A 24,206-nucleotide genomic window follows, 5' to 3' on the forward strand; every position below is an offset into this window, starting at 1 on the left:
TCCCGTCCAATTTCATCACCGTCCCTCCCTCTCACTGTCTGTCATCTCTTCTTCTCTTTCCATCCGTCAATCTCCTCCATCCTTCACCCATCGCTCCAATCACTCAATCCATCCATCCATCCGTCCGTCCGTCCTCTCCCCCCTCCATCTTTCTGTGTCTTTCTCGTTTCTCTGCTCGCTCAGCCAAGGTCAGGGAGACTCATTAGGATGCTGCAGACTTGTGTTCAGGGTTCTCTCTCCTCCCCTCCCTCAGCTCTCTTCCACCTTTGCTGTCCGGTCCAGTTTTCAGCACTGTGTAGAGGATTTTCTTTACACCAGCGCGAGAAAGAAGAAGCCGAGACGCTCGCTCCCTGCTGCTGAAGTTGTTACCCCGATTGCGGCGATAAAAAGTCTGACAGTTTTGGAACGAAAAAATGGCATCCAAAACTAATATTTAAAAGAGTTTCCAAGCCGTTTTGAGTTCTAATCAGAAATGCCGCAGCCATAAACAGCAACAAACATCTCGACTTACGCTGCCTGCTATATTTATGGCGTTTTCAATATAGCCTCAGAGATGCTGAAGACTGGAGCCTGGAGACAGTAATGATATCAAACTTCTTTTTTCTTTTACATCAACACATGACATAAACTTTTGATAAGAATCCCTTAATTTTATGAAAGCATCTGATGGCCATTCCCATGCTCGATGTTGCTGCAGCAATTTCTGGGTTGATGCCATTTGTTACACAGACTTTGGACAAAAATGTGACCATTTTTAAACACGAGAATTGATAAAAAATGCCGGAAAATGATACCACTACGGTCACGCTAGCTTAGAACTGAGCGTGTCCCACGGGTCTCTCATTACGGTATGGGTATATATCTCCATTCATGTCTCTACACGTATACAACCGTGAAAATGGGGGAAGGTTGATGTAGCAGTCATCGTTACAGAAAAAACATGTAAGATATATGTTTAACATTAGCCCCTTGACTGATCAAAAGACTAGCGTGGTACAAACTGCACAAGTTGCTTGATTTTTTGTTAGCTTGAGTCCTATGTTCCTTTCAGCAGATACACAAATAGTAACTGAACAGTAACTCTTTCCATTGCCCCACCAGTAGTGCATATGTGATAATGTTAAAAACTCACTCCTTGTCCTGATTCTTCTTGTGCCGTTCCTTTTATCTACTGAGCCCCTGCGGGTGAAAGCTGGCTTTGGTATTTTTTGACATTAGAGTTGTCATTTCACATGCCCTGGGGTGATGTACAGATCACAATCTGTGTACTTGTGAAACATGTGGTATTTGCAAACTGCAAGTGCCAGTGAAGGAGGTTGAAGGCATTAATATTTTCAGTTCAATGCTGCTCTCAGAAGCATTAATTACAACAAGCATGGTTGTTGGCCAAATTGATCTTTCGGCGAGACATCAGAGAGAGGGAGACCAAGTTACGCTGTTCCCAGTGCCCACTGGCTCTGATAAAATATACAGCACATAATAATGTAATATGGCAGTCCAGTATAATTCATTTTATTATTTGCCACCGTATAATTTTTGTTTAATATGTTGTGTCTTTGTAGACTGGCTCAGTCATTCCCCAAGCCCATTGACTCCAAGCCTCTGCTATCTCAGAGAGAAACCCCTCCATCAGGAACCCTGCAGCAGCGCGGAGATCGACGTCCACTGAGCGAGCCTTTTGATTGGTCCGAGGCCCCTCACTACGACAACACAGGGTTCGACGCAGAGGAGTCTCCCCTGGATCCTTCATCCGGTGGGAGTCAGGGAAACCCACCGCTGGGCTCCAAACCCCGCAGCCAGTCAACACACGGGCGCCGCCCCCTCCTCAGGCAAGAGCGAATCGTAGGAGTCCCTCTAGAGCTGGACACTCAGACGCTCCCCTTCCACAGCAACCAACGCTCCAATCCGGACAATGACCCGCAATCCGGACCTTCATCTCAGAATCCCTGGCAGAACTGGACCAGAACCCCCAGCCCACTGGAGGATCGAACCGCTTTTCCCTCCAAACTGGACATGACGCCCTCCTCCAGCCCCAACCCTGACCGCAAGGACATAGACTCAAGGTAACTGAGCCACAGTTATACTTTATATGTGCATATGTTTATATGGAAGACTTCATGACCCCCAGGGTTTGCATGTTTCTTATTTCAACCGTTGTACCCTTCTTTGTCTGGTGAATGGTGCAGTATTTTGATGAGTCAACCAGTATATTCTTGGGTTAATATAGTAAATTGCTGAGAACTAGTGCTCCATACCTTATGTTTTGAAGCTTTCCAGCGTTATCTTAAGTCACTCTCAGATAGTGCTGAAGCAATCAGTTGATCAGTCAACACATAATGAATTAAACATTTATGCTCGTTCACGAACAACAATAGCAAACAATTTGCTGGGTCCTGCCTCTCAAAATTCAACCTTTTCTTATTTCCTAACATTTAAGTAACTGTAAATTGAATCCCTTACATTTCTGTAATTTCTTCAGCATTTTGATTCTGTGAGTAGTATAACTGCAGTATTATAAACCAACTGATGTTGGCTGTAGATAATCCACAGTCAAATTCAAAACCCAAAGTCATCCCAGATTGGGATTTTTGTGCAAAAACTCTTCATTTGTGATCGGGCCTGATGCAAAAGCTTTTTTTGTTGGACGATATATTTTCTCAAAAATAATTGTGCCAGCCTGTGTTATTATTATTTGAAAAATTATTTGAAGATGATACAAGGTACGTGTGATCTGTCGAAAACTTGTTTACCATGACAGGCTGAATTCAGATGTCATTATTACTAAATCTGACCTGGTTCCAGACCTCTGAATAGCCACCCACATTTTGTCAGCTGTTCAAATAGACTGACTAATGGAGTCGAAATTTAATGACTACTTATTAGGCCACCGTTGCCATGGTCCTGTCTTCTCCTTCAACTGTTAACTCTCACACTGCTCTAGTTCAGCTCATTCTTTGGGCTCATACTAGTGTAACGCTCTGACCATACCATGCTTTTTGCCTCCAAGAATGGAGCAAGGCGCAGGGCCTTTACCTGGCAGCTGGACGTATCACAACAATCAGGGGGACCAGAACAGGAAGGATCAGTTAACCGTCAGCGGGGGCAACAAGGTGACTGTGGTGATGAGTAAAAGCTCAGACCGCCTGTCCCCCATGATGAGGGAGACGAGATCCAAGTTTAAGAAGTCGCAGAGCATCGATGAGATCGACATTGGCTCCTACAAGGTTTACAGGTGGGTTTGGCCTGGTTGCTATTTTACTTTAGAACAATAGGAGCACCAAGGAGTAACTCAGTAGGTCAAGGTGTTGCTGATTCCTCTCACTGGTCTCAATACAGTATCCCCATGGACAGCTACAGTTCATCCATCGAGCAGCAGACTAGTCTGGATCGTCCAGAGTTGCCGGGTTCCATGGAGCAGACCAGCATGTCCCGGTCACAGTCCGCCCCCATGTTAGACGATGAGCTGGGCTTCCCGGGACACGGACATGGACACGGACACGGCAACCAGAACCAGCCGAACCAAAAACCTGCCATCCCACAGAAGGCATATCACTTCGACCACAACTACAACCCCCAGGTTAGCAGCATTTCTTGGCCACTCGAGGGTGGTAACAGTGGTTTGTGAACCTGATTTTGACAAATCATCTCTCAAAAATGCCTTCTTACATGTCCAGCTTTTATGGAACATTGTTTTCCTTTTCACATGGCATTCAACAGGGCTGCTAAAACTCAACGTCTCAATCACAATCTTCCAATTACATATGCAACATTTTCTATATCAAATTATTTAGGGTTCTCATTTTTTGGAGTAGCATACGTAACCCACAGTGCCTTTCATGGACTAACCGGTAGCTGTTCTAACCAATCAGGTGACCATGGACCGTCGGGTCCCTCCCCCCTTCCCCAACACACCAGACTATGTCAACCACTCATCGAAGGCCTTGGAGTACATCAATCAACCAGGGAAGACATTACCCAAGGAGCTGGTGAGCCCTCGGTATCGTGCGTATCCACCGCTGGAGATGTTTTCTTTCCCCCAGTCGCCAATCAACCAGGACGGTCCGTCCAGCCAGCAGCAGCAGCCGATCCCATCGCAGCGCTCGAGGCCAGGGTTCCTAAGGAGAGCCGATTCGTTGGTGAGCTCTACAGAGCTCGCCTTGTTCCGCAGAGTCCATGAAGCCCAGCAGGAGGCGCTGCAGGAAGCTCAGTACAGGCAGCAGGTAGGAGATCCCTTCCCTGCAAAATGATGTTTATGTTTGTATCAGTGTATTATAGTTGTGAGGCCAGGAGTACAAAAGTATTTCTAATAATACGCCTCTGCTTTTGTCTTTCGGCAGCATATTAGTCGTCACATGCACCAATCTAGCATTCACCCTCTGTTGTGTCACTGTCTCACTCAGGCGGACCCCCCTCTCTACAGTCGGGCTCTTGCCTACTCCACCCCCATGGAGCACTCTGCTGTCACCAACATGGCCGACAGTCAGAGCCAGATGCTGCACAACAAGAGAAACGGTCGCTATGATGACGACTACCCCACCTACCAGGAACAGAAGAAGCCAATGATTGGTTATCCGACCAAGAGCTTGACTCAGCGCCGCCCCCTGTCTGCCAGGAGCTACAGCACTGAGACCTACGGAGCATCTCAGGTAGACCGCCTGTCGATACAGTTAAAACACTTAAGGTGCTCGTTTGGTTCATTTTTGAAGGTGCTGCCTAATTTTTCATATAAGTATTAGGATTTATATAACACTGCATGTAAATGTCGGAGTGGAAGTATTTTAATTCATCCATATTCCATATATTACTTGGGCCCAGCTCATTGTAGCCGCAGACTGAGCAGAGTAGTGAAGGTGTCCTTTGCCTCTGCCATATCCCCAGCTCCCAAGGCATCCCCATGTCCATAAATAATCCCTTCAGCATGTTCTGGGTTCGCCTCAAGTCAGACTTTCCAAAAATAGCCACAGAGAGGTGTCCGGGAGCATACTGATCAGATCCGCACAGCACCTCATCTGGCTCCTTCAGCATGAAAGAAACTATGAGCTTATGACTCATGTCCTAGCCTTAACATCTTTTGCCCAAAGCACGAGGCCAGAAGTGGAGGCTGGAAAACACAGTACATGCTCTGTAGAAAGCTTCACCTTTACGTCTTCACCATGATGCTCCAGAATAGTGTCTGTGTAACTGCAGGCTTTGTGCTCATGCGCCTGGAAGTGTCATTGACCTTCTGCGACACCACAGGATACTTAGATTGACTACACTGCCATTTTACTGAATTTAACAGTGGTCCATATTAGCCACATCGGACTGGCTCTAGGGATGGCAGTTACTTTATCTAAGTGCTAATTTATAAATGTGGATGTTACCAATGCTGTTTTCTGTTTTTAGAGAAGATCACTCATTGGTGTTGGTTGTCATTTGGTTATCTGGTTGTGTTCATGTTGGTAGTGATGGAAACATGACGGCCGTTTGAACAATCATCCGGTTTCTACTCCACCCATGCTTCATCACGTTTAGGTTAATTTTGACGAGTACAGATACACAAGCAGGTTTCTTTGAACCCACTTGACTTTTTTGCCCCTTTGGAGCAGTGCAAACAAACTGTTAACACAAGATCAAACACTCTATTACATCATTATGTTGTCAGGACAAACATATTAGCAAACAGTGGCCCTTTTACAGATCTAATACATATTGAACAACACCGACGTTCCCTTGAAAATGTGTTTTCTGGTCATCTAGAGGAGTTGAAATCGAATAATCAGCCATAATCAACATTTTTAGCTGATAAATGCGATACCCCTTCCTGCAGCTCTTCTAAACTTTGTGTGTACATATTACATTACTTTGTCAGAGCAGTGCCCAAAAGCTCCGTGGACTTGAGGGGAACTGCAAAATTGGTGCTAATTCTAAATGGGTTGCCCACTCCTAGCAACCCCTTTCACGTACACATTGGCGTTTTTTCCACTGGTAATGCAAAAATCAAGAAAAATCCAGATTAGTGCAGCTTCCAATAAAATCACTGTATCGCTGTCAAGTCCCTATCATATTTATAAGATCATTGTGTCCGCAGGCCCGTCCAGTGTCAGCCCGTCCTACCATGGCTGCCCTGCTGGAGAAGATGCCCCCTGACTACACTCTGGCAACCTGCCCCGAGAAACCGTCCGATGACACCATCAAAGTAAGACCTGTCGTACCACAGAAACCTGAAGACATCACCTCCAGGATGCCTGCCGACTGGAGGCAACAGCTACTCAGGCACATAGAGGCCAAGCGATTGGACAGGGTATGTCAGTGCAATACAGACACACTTACGAAGGAGTCACACACACCAACACGCAAACACACAGCGTTCGGAGGCCCTCCCTGTCTGTATCTGTGTAAGTCTGTGTTGTAAGGTTGAGCAGATATGTGTCCGGCTGCATGTGTGTCCCATCCACACTGTCGCTCTGTCAGCCTGACCGACTGCACAATCACTGCTCGATATGTGTCCTTAAGAATAATTCAACAAAATTGAGTGAAAAGTCATCCTGGATAATTCTAGTGGGATGTATAATGCAGCTACTGATGTAGGAAAGAGTGGAATCTTTAAATAGTTTAGTAAGTTTTTTGGAAATACTGATGACATGGCAGGAGGTCAACAGGTTAGACATCATTCTGGTATTTTTAAACCTGACCTAAAATGACTTTTTGGAAGTTTTTGGTATTGGTCCGCGAGCTGCAATGGCTGCAACGTAATCTTTGGAGCATGTCCACTAACCCTAGTGCATATCTGATAACATTTTGGATCACAAACAGAGGATCCCTCAACCATTTTGGTAAATAGTAAGATACTGTTTGTTTCACCAGAAACATCTGTTGTGTGATTTAGGTGTTTTAACATGTTAACAAAGTAAAAGCAAACTAACAGATTGAGGCAGCGGTGGACCAGCAACTCACTCAACGGAGTCTGGTTGCTTTGAGCAGAGTGACATAACTTCTGTTTTTGGTGAAACAAAAAATGGTCGTACTGTTTTAAAACATTGCGATTACCCCTTAACTTAGCAGGGAGAGGACTTGCAAACTGCAACCCTTCTGCTAAACAAACAGCCAGCATGATTAAAGCTCCCTGACTCACTTACTGTACAAATCTGTACAAAAACCTGAACTGTGTAACATCCTCACATTAGCAATAAGACACTTTCCCAGTGAAGAAGTAGTTCCACTGAATAACCCCTGCAGAAGAATAACTCGATGTTTCTACCCTCAGGTGTTTTACACGGATTACACAAACAAGCTATAGCACATTAATTAGGGAGCCTTAGAGGTGCTCATAGGTATACTGTTCTACCTTTAGACAGAGCCAGGCTAGCTGTTTCCTGTCTTCAGGTCTCCCGGCTCTAGCATTGTATTAACCATGCAGACATGAGAGTGCCATCAATCCTCTCATCTAACTCCCAGCAGTTCCAAAATGTGAAACTAATTCTTTAATCAGACAACGGAGCCTCGACAGACAAAGACACTCAGAGGTAGCAGAATGGAGCACAGTTTTGAAAAAAAAAAAAAGAAGCAGAATTGTAATAGTCTGGTCGTACGGTGTTACGACCCTCCTGGCCTGTCACACGGTGCAAACCTTGTAAGATCAAATCAAAACACACAATGTAGACGTTTGGACAGGGCTGTGCGATTGTGCTAAGATGACACGGCATTGAAGCGTATAAGTTTAACAGTTTGACCTAATAAAACCCTGTGGTTGTCAGTTTTCAGTCAGGGATCGCACTAATATTTGTTTTCCACATATACATAACTAAATGAAAGGCTCACACACTGATAGAATGAACTGATCCACCAGTTGTTGCTTGTATGACACAATGTTGTGTGTGTATTGACCGTTCACTAGCTAACATTTCTCTGTGCTTTCAGCGACTCTGCACTGTTGTTGTTGTTGTTGTTGTTGTTTTATCTGTGTTATTGATGTTTGTTTATTTGTTTGTGGAGCTCACAGTGTGTTGTCAAAACGCTGCCGGCCCGCTGTGTAGGCTCCGCCCCCTCCCCCTCTACATTCACCCATGTCATGTGATGTTGTCTTCTCCAATCAGAGTGGTGTCCTAAAGCACAACACGCTCACGCTGGGCATGCTCTGTCAGGGCGGGGGTCACGGCCAGGGGCGCAGCAGCACTTTGAACTTTAACCTTTACAATAACACTAAGCATGAGCCCCCTGCTGGCCGCTGGCTGCCACTACCTCCTCCTCCATCTGCTAACGCTGTGAGTATCCCTGTGAGAACAATGAACCCTGGTACTGCTGTTATTACTGCACACATAGGTAATTATAGAGAATAGCTGCCACTGCCTGTTCACCCAACTGCAGCAACCATGAACTATTATTTAACCATGTACCATTATTTCTATTCTAATTTAGATGAACTGGGTATTAGGGGTGTGCCAAAATATCAATGCTACGATATATCGCGATATTTCGTCTTGAGGTACGTTATCGATACACTGGTGCCAAAAATCGATATTTAAAAATGTAAAAAAAATAAAAATAAAATAAAAATAAAAACTTTTTTTTTTTTTTTTGGCCCACCACCACCACCCCTCTTCGGAGGACAGCTTTATCTTTATTCAGACATAGGTATACAACCAAATAAAATTAAAAAAAATGGTTTAAGTAGCTCTAAAACCCACACATATAGATATTTAATGATAGTTGTAGTCAGTGTGTGTGTTAAGAAGAGACACTGTGCAATATACTCTTTGTTTACTTGGCTGTCATTCATGTGAAATTGATTGACAATGTTTTGTAATTCCTGTGAAATGGATTCAGTGCAGTCAATAAATTCTGAATTTCTTCAGTGACACAGATATCGTGATGTATCGTGGATGAAATTCCTTGCAATATATCGATTATTGCAGAATCGCTGTATCGTGATATTATCGTTATCGTGGGCAAAATATCGTGATAGTATCGTATCGCAAGGTACCTGGTGATACCCAGCCCTACTGGGTATGATACACTTTGGTTTGATTGAACACGACTGAAAGCATCTTGAATCGACATGTATAGCATGAAATGATCGAACTCTGGCGATGGATTGCTATTTCAATCGCTTGGACCCAACTATGAAACACTCTCCACCTTTCGAGGTTATCCAAACACCAGACACTGATTGACATTTGTCTTCAGTGTCGTAACTGTATTATGCCAATCTACAGGCTGATCTTTCTTGTCTGACACATGGAGCCGTGTCAGCATTCACTGGTTTTAGGGCTTGCCATGGGGTCAGCTTACTTGTTTTTATTAAAGATTTACTTAAACTTTCCCAGATGTTTCCGACAATGTTCAAACCTAGGGAAATCCCAAAGTACATTCAAAGTAGCAGTGCCTTTCACTTGGTCGCCTGGTGCCACATCAGATATATGGAAGTCGAAGAATGAGATTAAACTTTAAAACGTTACCTTGTCTGTGAGCATTGATGGCGTAGTCGCATCAGATTTGAATCAGCAGTGGTGGTTGTTTAGTGGCGTGTTCACCATCAGCGAAGCAAGTTTTAACTGCGCGATCATTTGTTTTTATTTCCGTTACTCGTGCAGTGTTTGTTTGACCCATAGATGCTAGAAGCAAAATCGATTTACTATGCATTAGCCGTAAGCTAACGAGCTACGGCACACACACCATGGGTGTGTCTGTGTGTTTACATTAAAAGTCAACGCTCACTAAACTCAGCCTTCACCTCTGGTTCTCTGTCTTCTTTTCCTTCCCCCTCTCCTCTTTGTAACAGCACGTTCATGAAGTATAGTTAATTTCCTCCCAGCAGTTGGCCGGCTCTGAGTAGCTGCAGCGGCTCAGCCTCCCGCACACAACACTCACACAACTTTTTTAATGCAGAGGTTACATACTGTGAGTTTAATTATAAAGGTTTTTACTACATGCCACTCGATGAAAATAGAAAACAGCCACAGTTATAAGTGTGAACACCTTTAAAGGCACGAACCAGTAGCGACTGACATTTTTAATTCGATTGTTGTTTGTTTATCAGCTGCATCACATTGCACAACATTTTACTTTACTTCACCATCTATTTTTTAAGATGTTACAGCCCTGCAGTGTGCATACTTAATGCTGCAGTAAGCACTTGTGGAGATAGATGGTTGATTGCTGAGTCTCATATAATGCTTTCGGTTGGTGGATGGCCGACCCAAGTCACCAACTTGGGTCGGCCATCTTTGAAAGAACAGAAGCTCTCTTAACCTTGATTTAAATCTGCTTGAACCTCAGGCAGGCCAACTCAGGTTGGTACATGGATTACTTACTGAAGTTACAGTAAATGTTCCTTATTAGTAATGTTCACTCTTTGTCTCTGTCTCTGTCTCTCTCTCAGACCCCCTCTCAACAGGCTGCCATGCTGGATAATGACCAGGAGGGCTTGTCGGGGAGCAACCAGTGGGCTCCCTACTCACTTGGCAGGAGGGACGTCCCACCTGACAATCTCATGAAGAAGGTATTAGTGATTTTTTGATCAGTGAACCATTTCATCTTAGTTATAATTTGTTTAATTGCGGCAATATGCTAGCAACCAATGTATTTTGCATGTAGATTTGTGAAAGCAGTCTATACATGTTTCCATAACTGGGGACCCTGAGGCTTTGAACTAAGCAAGGAAATTGTCTACAAGTCTTGAAAATGCAAATAAATAAGCATCTCTTGTGTACATTCCTCCGAATGTGAGCGTGTCTCACGTGCCCCTCCTCTGTCCACAGAATGCCCACCCCCACAACCCTTCCCACCAATCACACAACACACACATGATCGTCACTTCCTCTACCTCCTCCTCGTCCACCACGCCTCATCGTGTGGTCGGGCAGCAGGTCTATGACGGCATGATGAACAAAGGCGGCCAATACCAACCAGGGATGCCCTTATCAGTCGTTCCCTCTGGGGGACAGTACCAAGGCAACATGTCTCAAGGTAAATGTTATTAAAATTCAAATATGGTTCATTTGTAGGAGTTGTAGAAGCTGTATGATTTGAATATATAAAACGAAATGATTGGGGTTAAGAGCAGGCATCTAATCATATCGTCACATCCAGTCACAGCATGAAATCTGAAACAAATTCCAAATCCATAACAATTAAAATTAACCAAGAGTCATGTAATCTAAGCAGACCAGGGATTACCATTGGCATTTGTGAGCCAGTAAGCGTAGCCTGGTGTCCTTGTTTTTATTGAACTACTACTGTGAATTGAGCGCGTTTCCACTGCAGGGAGCAGTGTCTAAATTATGTTCCTGTAACATTGTTTTAGCCCCCAAAAAGTCCCTGCTCGGGGGAAGTACTCTCCAAAAGTACAAGGTTTCGGCTTGCAGCACTGAACATCTCTTATTTGTCGAGCTCTTGCAGCATTTATTTCAGCCTCAGCTGGAAGCAAATGAGTTTTTTGTTCATCGCGCGTGAACACATTAACATGGAGATACAGAAAAAAGTGCAGGGCAGATTCACTCCGCTTTACACGGCATCGCTGTTGTTTTAAAGATGTACGCAAAGATGACATGTAAAAGCAGCCTTCTGGTTACTTTGTGTGGCAACACAGAACATTTTTTTTCTGTCTTACATTTAGTTTAAGGTACTGTGGCATAAGGAGTTTTATCAAATTCCCCCCAGTAAACAATTTGACAGCCAGTAAGATTACATTAGTTGCTAAGTGTAAAATTAAGTATGCGTGCCATGCGTCTCAAATCAGAAGCTTCTCACATTCATCAATTGTAGGAAGTCTCACTCAGACTGTTTGATGCGACCAGTTTGTTTTTTTGTTTTTTTTTGGCGTCCAGGCCATTCTGTTCCCGGACAGGCTTACCCCGGCTCTGGCATGTCCATGGCTATGTCCCCGTCTGGGAACCAGCCCCAGTACAACCCCCATTCCTCCCACACCTCCCATCAGTCCTCCCTCCCCGCCACCAACCCCCAGTACCACGGCAACCAGGGCATGGTCCATAGCAACCAGGTTGTCATGACCCACACCAACCCACGGCCCCAGAGCGCTCGCTGCCTGTTGCAGACTAAAGGCCAGAAGAGCACGGATGGTTACCAGGAACAGGTATCTGTCTGTCTGTCTGTCTGTCTGTCTGTCTGTCTGTCTGTCGCCACCTGTCTGTGCGTCCGACACTATCTTGGAGGTCTGTTTGAAAATGGGCTGCGCTCAGATGATGGCTAAATATATAGTAACTAGGTTAAGGAGGATATTGGTTTTGTGGAATGTTACACGAAAAGGTAAAGGTGAAAGATTTGAAAAGCTAAATGTGTTCCTCCATGTAGGTAACTGTGACAGCGTAAACTGACTATAGAGTTCTTCAGCTGCGGCCCTGCTGCAAAACAGGTGTTTAAAAGAGTCGGCACGGCTCACCTGAACAATGTTGCTGCATCAGTCAATTAAATCAGTGCGCCTGGTGTGATTCAAAACACTTCAGAAATGAGTGACAGGCGCATAATAAGACTATGCAAACACACAGCTCGCAAGCGAACGCAGCGACAGACAAATGGTAAAAGGGAAACAACACGAGCTGCAGATGGCTTTCAGAACCAAACGTGACCAACCTGCCAGCTGAACACAGCAGTGGTGGTTAACGCTAACCAGCTACCCAGGTCCGACGTGTTAACAACGGGAAGGGATGGTTACCAGATCGCATGCTCACGCTGGCAAGTACATTTAGAAGGCTCCGCATAAGGCTGACAAGCTGTTACCTAAAGGACACAAAGTATCATAGTAAATGGGACATTTCGGTGTAATTTTAGCCACCTAACAGCAACGGTTTGTGAAGAAGCAGGTCTCGAAAAAGCCGCGGAGGCGTAGTTCTAAATCGGAGATTTTTCACAGATGGAGAACAGTGTACCAGTTTAGGTAGGAACATGAAGTCATTCACACCACCCGGATCAGCTGATCGTCCTGCAGGGTTTTTGTTTTTCCCTCCCTAGTATGAGACGGCGTTCATTATGCCAAATTGAGAAACTCTGACAAGGATATTTGTGGCTCCATTGTTGTTGCCAAAGAACTGAGGACCTCCAATATAGCTGCCAAAACGTGTCACACATCACATGAAAGCACTCTTCCACTGTTGTGCATGTTGTCTGCTCTCTGCTTGTGTGGAGATTTGTTATGATCTCTGTATTTCACTTTCACTTGTGTTTCTTTCTTTTCCTTTTTTGTTTTTTTCTGTCTTTCCTTTTTTTTTTTCTCCTCGTCCTCTCTCTAGTTGTGTATGAGAATAGAGAAGAACCCTGGTCTTGGTTTCAGTATCTCTGGTGGCATCAGCGGCCAGGGGAACCCCTTCAAACCCTCCGACATGGTACGACCCGAACCCGGCCTGCCAGCCAATCACAGCCTCCCCGGCTTTACCTCAGAGTTGCCATGGAAACTGCTGCTCGTTACCGCAGTCGTTCGTCTCTCTGTCCGTATGTCTGTCTGTCTCCCGGGCAGCAGTTGACGTGGTTAACTTTGAGTGTGTGATCTCATACTACAGACTGTTGGAAAAACGGCGGTTTGTGATTTGAAGGGGAGAAGAAGCCTGAGGTGTGATACAGCACTTAACCTCCTGAAACATTTGAAGTCACTGTTAGCATCACCGAACATGATGGTGGACCGCAGAGAAAAGAAAACCAGAGTTTGGCAAGGTCTCATCAGTCGTGTGTTTCTTGTATTTGGTTTATCCTCAGTGTCCTCGTCTCCTCCGCAGGTCTCGTGTAAAATTAAGTTACAGCAAAAAGACTTGAATATTTCAGCATTCATAAATAGATTGGTGCCCACGTGCATACACGATGTGTTATTGCGAGATATGCCAAACTCTTTTTATCATTCCTACTTTCGGGTTTTTGATTCTGTCAGCGTGTGCCTGCACCAAGAGCCTGTTGGGGTTGCAGATCCCCCAGGCCTGCTGCACATGGCAGTCTGTCCTAGAAACACGCTGCTATAGTCAGTCTAACGGAGCGAGGCTGCTCGCGGAGCTCTGACGGCTATTTTAGGAAGGCTGCTTTAGTTCTGGGACACCGTGGGTGATTTTAGATGTTCGACACTTTGATCTAGGGACGGGAAGTATGGCAGATTTTTCTGACTGTTATTCAGATGTTGAGTAACCGACGAGACAGCTGGTCTATAAATAGAGAGCTTACAAGAGGAGTTCTTTAAACAGTCAGCCTCTGCGCGGCCCATGTGACAATGGCGAATTCATTTAAGTCGGGGGTGTGAAGCGATAATACAGAAACTGTCAATTCATCATTTAACTTAAGTTTTATGTAGACAAGCAGTGACTCAGTTGCTGATGTGCAGTTATTTAATCATTCCCACGTCTATTTGTATCCATAAAGCTTCCACCAGCTGCAGTTTGTCCATTATTAATGCCATGTTGGAGGGACCGCAAGTAGAGTCAGTGCAGATTAGCATTCCCAAGTGATTCTCCTCAGCATATTGTCGAGTAATTACATCATATGCAGTATATTTGAAAGGTATGGAATAGTATATTAGATATGATGTAGGTGTAGAAAGAGACAGACTCCAGGTTGATAAGGCTAAGTGGATATTGCAGAACACTTTGCAATATTACACATTTGCCTTCACCATGTAGCTTTTTTAAAGTTTCAGTGAAATGTAAATGGTGACGTCAGCCGTCAGGCTCCTGCCGCTCCTCTGGGTATCTGCCGTGACATCAGTGAACGTGAGATGTTCTGAAGTGAAATGTGCCTTTAGTTGTCCTGAAACCAGTGTGATACGAACTGTATGTCATGTATGTCTTTGCTCACCTCCGCACTTTTGACTGAATGTCTTCAGTTTGTCCCGTGTGTCCCTGTTTCTACCTTCAGACGTCCTCTTTATTCGACTTTTTCATCGTGTTTGCTGTCAGCTGTTTCAGGAGTCACGGCTGGTGGAAACCCTACATTTCCTGATTTTGCTGCTTCATAGTAAAGGCTTTAAATAACTAGATAACAGGGGACTTTCATTGTTAAAAAAAAAAATACAGGAAACAAACCACGTTTATCAAAGAATTAGCATAGCTGTGTTAGCTGCGATTCTACGATAATGCGGGGAGTAAGAACAGCCGCTTCTTTTACCACTAATGAAGACAAACGCATCACAATCTAAGTACCAGCTTCAAATGGGGAGCACTGCTGTACTAGAAGTGCAAATCCCTCCTGCGCTGGGCTGACTGCTGAGCCAAGCCGAGTCCAGCTGAGCCAGCACATGTGTTGGGGAAAAGGCGCATTAGCTGGTTGGACTGGTAAGGTTTAGGTACGGGAGACTTGTGGAAATATCGTTAGGGGAAGTCAATCAGGGGCAAAGCAGGGTGGGTCGTGCCTTCATAATCCTTGGGGAGTCGGGGGGATATATGTATATACATCGTGGCACCCACAGGGTCACACTTGGTCACACAGGGTGGATGTCTTCCGTCCGTCAGGGTCACCATGATACAAAAACAGCTTTTATCTGTCGACACCAAATTTTCCTTTGAGTCACCTTGTCCTCACTCTGCCCCGCTTGTTATTTCCATCCACACATGTGAGACATCTTAGCCGTAGAGTTCTCTCATTTCTCCACTGGCTGTCAACTCGCGGCAGTTTTAGCTCAAACAATTGCAGATGCTTTTGATTTTTGCTTTTATCATCTTTTCTCAACCTCCTTATGTGAACTCACTTGGGTTTATCCACATTTCTCTTCACATACAGGTACATTTGTGACTGTCAGAGCGGACTTTGCCATTTCAGTCTTGTTTTTCCCTTAATGAAGGGCAGACTTAAGGCTCAGCTGAGCGAGGGTTTAAATAGTTAAAAGGGACTGTGTATCAAAACAGCTTGAGTGATAAATTATACATCTGTGGCGCTGATCCCTGTAGCCTACTACAGCCACTGATGTATCACAGGACTGTGGCTCCCCCTTGTGGTCATCTGTGTGTGCAGCCAACCTCTGATTTACCTGGGCTGGAAATCACTTGAAGCCCAGGTTAATCAGTGATTTTTATTGTTGTAAAACATCCTTTATCATTTATTTTGTTTTATTCACTAACTTCAATTCAGCCGCTTTAAATATTTCACTATAAAAAGTGCATATTTGTTGTTCAAATGACGGAAACTATAATCCTAATCTTAACAAAAGCTTTTAGTTTTAAATCATCTGTAAACGTATACAACAATCTCCTTTTTTTTTTACAACACATATTTCTTATCATATTACTTGAAATATCTAATATATTCGCATGTATTTCTTTTGTAGACACAGGATAATATACCAATAACTTATTCAGACAGGCTGATGATTTACAAAACAGAGTGTCCTTACCACGATGTATCAATCAAGTTTAGATCCTCCAGGGGTTTCCTAATGTTTCACAATCCTTTGTGAGAACTGCTAGAAGTCATTATTAGTTTCAGTAAAAAAAAGAAATGGGATTGATCTTTTAAGTTCGACTTAAAAAAACAGCTGTGGAGCACTAAGCTACCGGGTTAATTTCACTTGTGTCTAATTAGGGTTTTGGGAGTAAAGACGGTGACTCAGTGCCTGTATTGACAGGAGAGGGATCCCCGGCTTTGATGTATTAGCTCCTCTGGCTCGGTCTAAGAACAGAAGAGGGGGTTTTGAGGAACAGAACATGGACTTTTACTCAGATCTATGTCATGGATGTCTGAAAATCAAATTTTCTGTTCCTGCTGTTGCTTAATGTGCTGTCCTTGCACACTGAGCTGCTACCAATAACACGCTGACGTCCGTGCTGCAAAGACCTTACCGCCATTATTATCCTTTGTCTGATACTGACGACTGACATCAGCCCACTTGTGTGAAACAAAGTTTATGAGCTTGTGGTCAAACTTGACGGATGAGTTCATCCAGAAATGTAAATCAAGCATGATCTACTCATCCGCATGTCGATGGAAAGTTGGGTAAAGTTTCATAAACCACAAAACATTTCTGGAACCTCAGCTAAAGCGGCTGCACAAGCTTGATGACAAGTCGAGGTTGTAAATAATGCCAATTTAAATCATTTTGGGATTTTAGGGCTTCTGGAGACTTGGATGACGGGAACATTTTTCCTTGTTTTTTTTCATGATTTGCGTGAGACAAGTCCCCGTCTACTTCAGCTGATTAGGAGAATGTTTCAACGCTGCTTTGTTTGGAGGCTCCAGAATTGTTTTGTGGACTGCTGCGCGGGGGGGTTCTGGATGAGTAGAAAACGCATTACTTTTCTCTTTTGGGTGAACTGTTCCTTTAGCAGTGCCATGAAATTATGTGCGCTGCTGAATTCAGAAATATTGAAAATGGGAGGTTTTTGCAGGGCATTGCAGCTTTGTGTGCAACTGCTTTAAAGTGTCAAATGTTGAGTTGTTGTGACTAACAGTTCTCAGCTGCATACAATCACAACTGTAGTATGCTGTGAGCTCCACATGGCGTTACGTGTTTAAGTCCGCGCTCTGTGTATGTGTGTGTAAGTTGTCATAAATTTGGATATTTTGCACCTTTTTTTGCATACAAAATGAAACAATTTCAGAGCCACTTCATGAAAATCGTTTGATTTTACACACATGTGAAGCTCACTGTAATGAAATAGTAATCGAAGTTACGCTCCTGGTATACACACCTCTTTAACATGCAATATATGTGTTTGTTCTCGCATTCACTCATTGATGTAGTACTAACAGTGCAGTAGACTACATCGGTTTGTTTCTCACTAACTGGTGTCACTTGTGGCACGTTAACCTGTTCAACTCACCTACTGTGTGTTCAACACGTGCACGACCCCGTTGAACCATGTCGCGGCCACACGGCCGCATTGTCCCACACTTTCTGTGTCCAAAAACATCTTTCAGCTCCGAGTGAAAAGATGTTGGTGTTTTTACAATCTCTGCCTTGGGTTATTGAGGGAAAACATGGGGGATGAACTATCTTCTGCCCTCCCCTCCACCTACTTCTTTCCTCTAGTCAGTATCCATCCCACACCTATTCTTCTTCCCCTATTCTATATATATTTATTGTATATCTATTTTTCTCTCTTTCTAACATCGTGTCTATCTATGCCAAGTCCTTATCTGTATATACAGACGATAATCCATTTTGTCTTTTTTTGGGAGGATGTATCACTCAGCTTCTGCAAATTTCAAAGATGGATGCCAATAGGAAGTCAACTCAAGCACTTAAAATTTGCTAAAATCCTACCATCATGCATTGCATGCCTCTCTAAATTTAGAACGAAGAGAACACATTGGTGAAATTCCCATATATTTTTTGGCAGAAATGTGATTTTTATTTTTTTTTTAGGGGGGTGGATGATGAGATGAGAATGAGAAAGGCAAAGATTCTAAACCATCGTGTCCCTGTGTTGTCCTAACGGTGTATCATTTTGACTTATAGGGTATCTTTGTTACTAGGGTACAGCATGATGGGCCCGCCGCCTCTGCCCTGCAGCCCGGAGACAAGATACTGCAGGTAACATCCTCTCACTCATCATCAGACGGGCCAGAAACAGCCACTGCCCTCTCTCCCTCCCTCAACCCTTCCCCTATTGTATAAGCAGCGTGGCAGAGCATGTGGTGGGAATGAGCAGGCACACTTTACCTTCTGCAACAGAGGTGCACAAACACTGATTAGCGGCAGAGATTGAGCCACAGACCACAAATCAACAGAAGTCTTATCTTACTTGATGTTTTTATCTAGCATACAAGAGTTTATCAGATTTAAGCATTTCACTGCCTGTAAATCCTGCATTTGTGTTTACCTGTTGGTCCAGAATTCCAGCATGGCACCCCCTCCCGCCCATACATTCATTACTCGCCGTGAAAGATTTTGAGCTATAGATCGCAGGGGGACTGGAATAGCCGGATACAGTATGTTGTTTAGAATGGTTTTGTCACTTTTATTATGAAACTGTCAAATTAAAACACATGCTAGAAAGCCAGAAGCAGATGCAAAGGGGCAGTTCGAAGAAAAAAAGTTTATTATAGGGATGCACGATATGGATTAATTCAGCCGATACTGATAATAACAGGCTTCTCACGGCCATTGCCAACCGATAATAATTATCATTTCACATTAATGTATTTTACATAAAAGTTCATAACCTGTATTTGATTCATAGCTCTAAAAAAAAATTTGTGTTAAACTCAGACACTTTTTTTCCCTCCTCTCTGAACACTTGTGGAACACATATTGCAAGTTACAATTATGTTGTCTTCTTCTGAACATGAAAAACAACGCCCGCTCCAGTGACGGCATGTGTGGCTCTTGTCTACGTTGCAGGTGCAGCAGCGCGAATGCCACAACAGCGTTGTTGTTGTTGTTTTTCATATTCTCTGTGTTAACTTGCAGCTGCAAACCAATTTCAAGGTGCATACTGCCACATAGTTTGTGTTAATGCTGCACTTGTTAAGTCAACTAAAGCACTTTGGTTTTGTATTATTGGCTCTATTTATCAGCTTTAATTTCATTATCTGCCGATAATCGCTGATGTAAATAACGGTCCGATCTGTATCGTGCATCCCCAGTTTATTATCCACTCTACCCATGCCAAGGACAAGTTGGGTGACGTTTTCTGGAGCACTTTCCTAAACAACTGAAGCAGATGTTTTAAAATGTAAATAAAAAATAAAAAGAACATAAAATTGCTCCAGACAGCTCATCCAGCGTAATCCAAGTCTCCAGAAACCCAGAGATATCAAATGGACTTGAAAGACAGTATTTACACCCTTGTTGTAAAGCTTCTGCACCCACTTCAGACCGGCTGCACATCAATACTTCTAGCTTTGCAACTACAGCGAAGATTTCAGCTTTGAAAAGGCTGCAAATGCCGTCTTTTCGGATCTAGTCATGGTCGCGGGGCTTTTTTTGGAGACTGGGATCACACTGGACGAGTGTGGACATAAAATAGTATGTTATTTTTCAGTGTCGTGGAGCCCTAAATCACATTACTAGATTGTTTCTCTTAAATGTACAGTGAAGTTGTGAAAAGCAAACACGAGTGCATTCTGAATTTAACGCCCAAATGATGTATTGTGACACCCTGAAGTGATACGTTCCCAGATGCGACAATAGTTACTGAAACTACTTCAACCCAGTTTAACCAATAAATAGCAATTACATATAAATATTCCCTTTATTTATATATCTGCTGTAGCTGTTCTTTCAAAGAAGTAGGCTATAAGTAGAATTGGGCCCAAAAGGATTTGTACAGCGAGTCAAAATGAGATGTCAGTGTTTTACCGTGACAGATTTAAACCCCCCGCAGTTCACCCTCCATCTCTCACTCCTCTCATGCGTCCCTCCCCCCTCCTCCCCCTTCATCTTCTCTCCACAGATGTAAAGTTTAGCTGGATGAACTCATCTAAAAGCCCTTTTTTGTCTTTACCCCCTTTCTCTCTACAGCATGACTGTGTAGCTCCTACTCTCCTCTCTCTTTTCCCCAACAGTGATGTGTTACTGAGATAATGATGGCAGTGACCCTCCATCCTTGCACAAACACACATGCACACACACACACACACACATATGGATATAGTGCACACACATACATCTACACATACATGCACACACACACATGCTGTTGACTGTGCTGCGTGTTTGCCTTGCAGGCTAACGGACATAGTTTTTTACACATGGAGCACGAGACAGCCGTCTCTCTGCTGAAGAGTTTCCAGCGGACGGTGGACTTGACGGTTCTGAGAGACAGCAGCACGCGCTAAAAAAAAAAAAAAAATTAGTTTTATAACAAACAAACAAACAAACACAACAACGCTTCTCTACTCTGCTCATCGCCATCCCACGCCACCCCACCTGACCTCCGCTGGGGGCTTGTGGAACTGAAAAATGAGCCGCCTTTTTTACCTTTTTAAGGGAACACACAGACGTTTATTTGCCTATTGCTGGACCAAAGGCAAATACTAGTGCCAAATGTACCATAGGAAACATATCGGCTCTTCTGTCTACCGGCGGTCAGGGACCTGATCGACGACCGGACAGACCACGAGAGGACTCTACACTCTGAGTTCCTACAGGGCTGCTGCAGTTTGGATTTTGTGATTGGTTTGTTAATTAGGCAGTCATCTGATTGATCAGTCTGAATAGTTTGTTTTTGTTGGTTTCGGGATATTTTTGCTTTCTCTCCTATGCCTTTTTTTTTTGCTGTCCACGGTAGATTTCTGATGATTTTATTCGGTGTAGCACATGATTTCTGTGTTCTCCATCGCTCCTCTTTGCTTTGTCCGGTTCTCGTCTCCTCTCTTTTCTGTTGTCTTCTGTTCGGTTTACTTCTTCTCTTTCCGTCACTGTCCCGTATTTTATTTCTTTCTGCCGTCTTCTCTTCTGTCCTGCAGTTATTATTGCCTCCAGTGTACAGAAAATTGAAAAATGAAGACTTTCTGCCTTGTGTATATATACATAGAGCTGCAGCTTTTGAGAGCTGCACTCTCCTTGGGGCCTGGGCAGACAGCTCTAAAAACTTTATGGTTAATATAGATATTGTTGATAAACCACATTCTGACTTCTCTCTTATGAACATACAGGGATAATTTCTCCAAATGGATGATTTTCTATACTATACCGCTGGTTTTTTCTCTGTAAAGAAAACACTGTTCATAGTTCATCACTGCTACTTTTTTTTTCTTGTTTCAAAAATTGTTGCTTGCACAGCTGTGCTGAAAAGAGCTAAAGCAATATTTCTGAGGCTCGGCCCACTGACATTTTCCGCAGAGCCTAACTCCTGCAGTGCCATCTATTGAGCGAGTCATGCTAATGTTTACACACACTGCCGTGCACATGAACTACCAGGCAAACACACATACGGTAGACGTATGTGCCCCCATACGCAACACATATTGCATAATGAAGCCCTGTTTATATTCTAGCCTGATTTTAGAATTCAACTGCTATTATAAAAACCAAACACACACGCGCGCGCACACACACACACTGCAACATTATTCATGATACCTGTGCCATATTTTGAGGTCCTGTTTTCTGGTGTTGTTACAGCGTTGTTAACATCCCTTTTTTAGCTTTTTGAGTTGTATGATGAAGTTACAGCATGCTTTCAAATCACTGGTCACTGTCAGCCAGCCATTTTTTGTTGGCTTCTAGGGTTCTCTACTCTGTGGAGGACTCTAGATGTATTATATCACTGAGTTTCAGTGAGACTGATGTTCTATAGTTGGTGACATATGGACCCTCTGCCCCTCCCTGGTTGTATTTACACAGGCCCAAAACATCAGAGCTTTACTTCTTTGTGGCCCAGATCTGATCTGCACACAGTGCGAGCAGCAGCATGTCGGGAAACTGGTCTTAACGTTCGGCAAGCACCCGCTCAGCTGAAGTGCCCTCACCTCTCGTCTCCCTGTAGAAAGCGACAAGAGAAAAGAGAATCGATAAGGTATAACACACAGTGTTGGTGTCTCAATGGGCAAATCTGTAGTGAATCCGATTTTCCCTCTTAGACAATCAGGGAACGATCAGATCTGTGTCACAAAGACTTTTGGCTGCACTACACTGTAACTTTTTGAACTTGAGGAGATGCTAATTGACACAAAGTGTACATGGAAATTTAGATTTGCCAACTTTTTTGGCCAGTGTTCAGAATTATATGGGAATATGGTGGTGTTTGGAAAAAAGACATTTAGAGGAATGGGAAAACAAAGTAATGTAGACTCTGATGTAGAGGCTGAGATTATATGAGAGATTTCTGAAGCCATGTAAGTGTGGTCTTATAAAATCTTACTATCGTAGTCATGCTTCAGAAATTGTATTGACATGTCAGAAGAAGCCACAGAAAAAGAGCGAAAAGATTCATTTTCTGTCTTCGTGTAAATGCAGCACGTGTCTTGAAGACGTTTTATGACGGGGAGTCGTGTTCTGTTCTGTAAAATATCTGATGTTTCATCCAGAGCAAAACATCCTTCACTGTCTTTTACTTTTACTTGACATGACAGAGTCATCCTGTGCCCATTTTGTGTCGACCCTCTTAATAAGCGTTAGAATTTAGTTAATTCAATTTAAGGGACACAAAATGGCACAGTGTGGTCTTGTGGTTGAGAGATCTCAGTCACAGGTACCCACCCAACCCTATTTAGAGTTTGAAAAATCAAAGATATTGTGATGAGAACAGAGAAAAAGGTTTGATAATATAATTATTTTTTACTACATGTTTCAGGTAATTCTTTCTAAATATATTGATATACCTAAGCTTTGCTCAAAAATTGTGATATTTTATAATAATGACACTTATAACAAAGTTATGGATGGAAGTACGCACAGTATGACTTGGATACCTACACATGTACTATCCAAAACTGTATAAAATGTATTTCTACTGTAATTGTGAATTTGTGTTATACAAATATATATTATATATATATGTATATGGCTATAAAAACAGTCATTTTCTATGTGTTTAAACTACATAAGAGCTGAACAAATGCTGAGGACGGTGTCACTGTACATAGCTGTGAATGAAATCCAATTTAAAATGACTCATATTGATTGTGAATGTACTCATGCTTTTGCAGTACCTACACCTACCCAACTTGAATGCTGCTTCTTCTGTTGTGTGACAAAAAGTACTTTGACCTCCGAAGAGAGAAAAACGCTGTCGAGTTATAAGTTGGACAAATTTTAGTGATGATTTTAACAGAACTATTTATTTCTTTATTTATTTGCTCATGCAAGTTGAAATCCTTCCAGTTTTAAGTTTGAGTATTAATGCGGAGAAATGTAATTGCAGAAGTATATATAATATATATCATGTGTTTAGAATGCATTTTGCAGACGCTATCTGTACATACTATTTAAGATACAGTTTTTACAAAAAATAATATATGTATAAAATTGAAAAAATGCTGTGCAGCGATTATACTAGAGCCATTTTGGGCTTTGGGACGTACCATTTTTTCAGTATATAAGAAGTGTTTTGAATAATGTACTAAAGTCTCTATTGTACAAATAATAAAAATGTCACTATTGGTAATCTGGCTTCCTCCTGGTGCACTGAACTCTGTCTTTAGGAAGTGGCAACATCTCTCTTTCTGCTGCTCTATGTGTTCTTACGCCTCAGAAAGAGAGAGAGTTGTGAGGAGAAAGGCAAAGAGGCAAAAGGAGAAAGGGACGAGGGAAGTGAGCTGACGAAAAAAGGAAGAATGTTTTGAAGAAATGAGGTGCCAAGGAGGTTGTGAGGAGGTGTGAGACGAGTGAAGGAATATATGGTGCATTGACGGGA

At 43.1% G+C, this 24,206-nt stretch overlaps 1 protein-coding gene across 12 annotated transcripts in view; it reads left to right on the forward strand.

Annotated features, from left to right (window-relative positions):
* Positions 1–23,961, forward strand: part of lrrc7 (leucine rich repeat containing 7) — a 79,382-nt gene extending 55,421 nt beyond the window's left edge. For 3 of the 12 annotated variants that reach the window (XM_030432538.1, XM_030432540.1, XM_030432528.1), the window contains 13 exons: positions 1,563–2,063; positions 3,008–3,232; positions 3,337–3,577; positions 3,870–4,220; positions 4,401–4,646; positions 6,071–6,283; positions 8,076–8,243; positions 10,361–10,480; positions 10,740–10,947; positions 11,808–12,073; positions 13,227–13,319; positions 18,362–18,436; positions 20,575–23,961. In XM_030432538.1, coding sequence (XP_030288398.1) covers positions 1,563–2,063; positions 3,008–3,232; positions 3,337–3,577; positions 3,870–4,220; positions 4,401–4,646; positions 6,071–6,283; positions 8,076–8,243; positions 10,361–10,480; positions 10,740–10,947; positions 11,808–12,073; positions 13,227–13,319; positions 18,362–18,436; positions 20,575–20,685 — 2,818 coding nt within the window. In that variant the 3' untranslated portion in view covers positions 20,686–23,961. Of the gene's footprint in view, positions 1–1,562; positions 2,064–3,007; positions 3,233–3,336; positions 3,578–3,869; positions 4,221–4,400; positions 4,647–6,070; positions 6,284–8,075; positions 8,244–10,360; positions 10,481–10,739; positions 10,948–11,807; positions 12,074–13,226; positions 13,320–18,361; positions 18,437–20,368 lie in introns of all 12 variants that reach the window. The other 9 variants (XM_030432533.1, XM_030432539.1, XM_030432529.1 and 6 more) reach the window with 8 other exon arrangements.
* The last annotated feature ends 245 nt before the right edge of the window (positions 23,962–24,206 follow it).

The sequence above is a fragment of the Sparus aurata genome, chromosome 11 (genome assembly GCF_900880675.1).
Source record: "Sparus aurata chromosome 11, fSpaAur1.1, whole genome shotgun sequence".
Taxonomy (NCBI): Eukaryota; Metazoa; Chordata; class Actinopteri; order Spariformes; family Sparidae; genus Sparus; species Sparus aurata.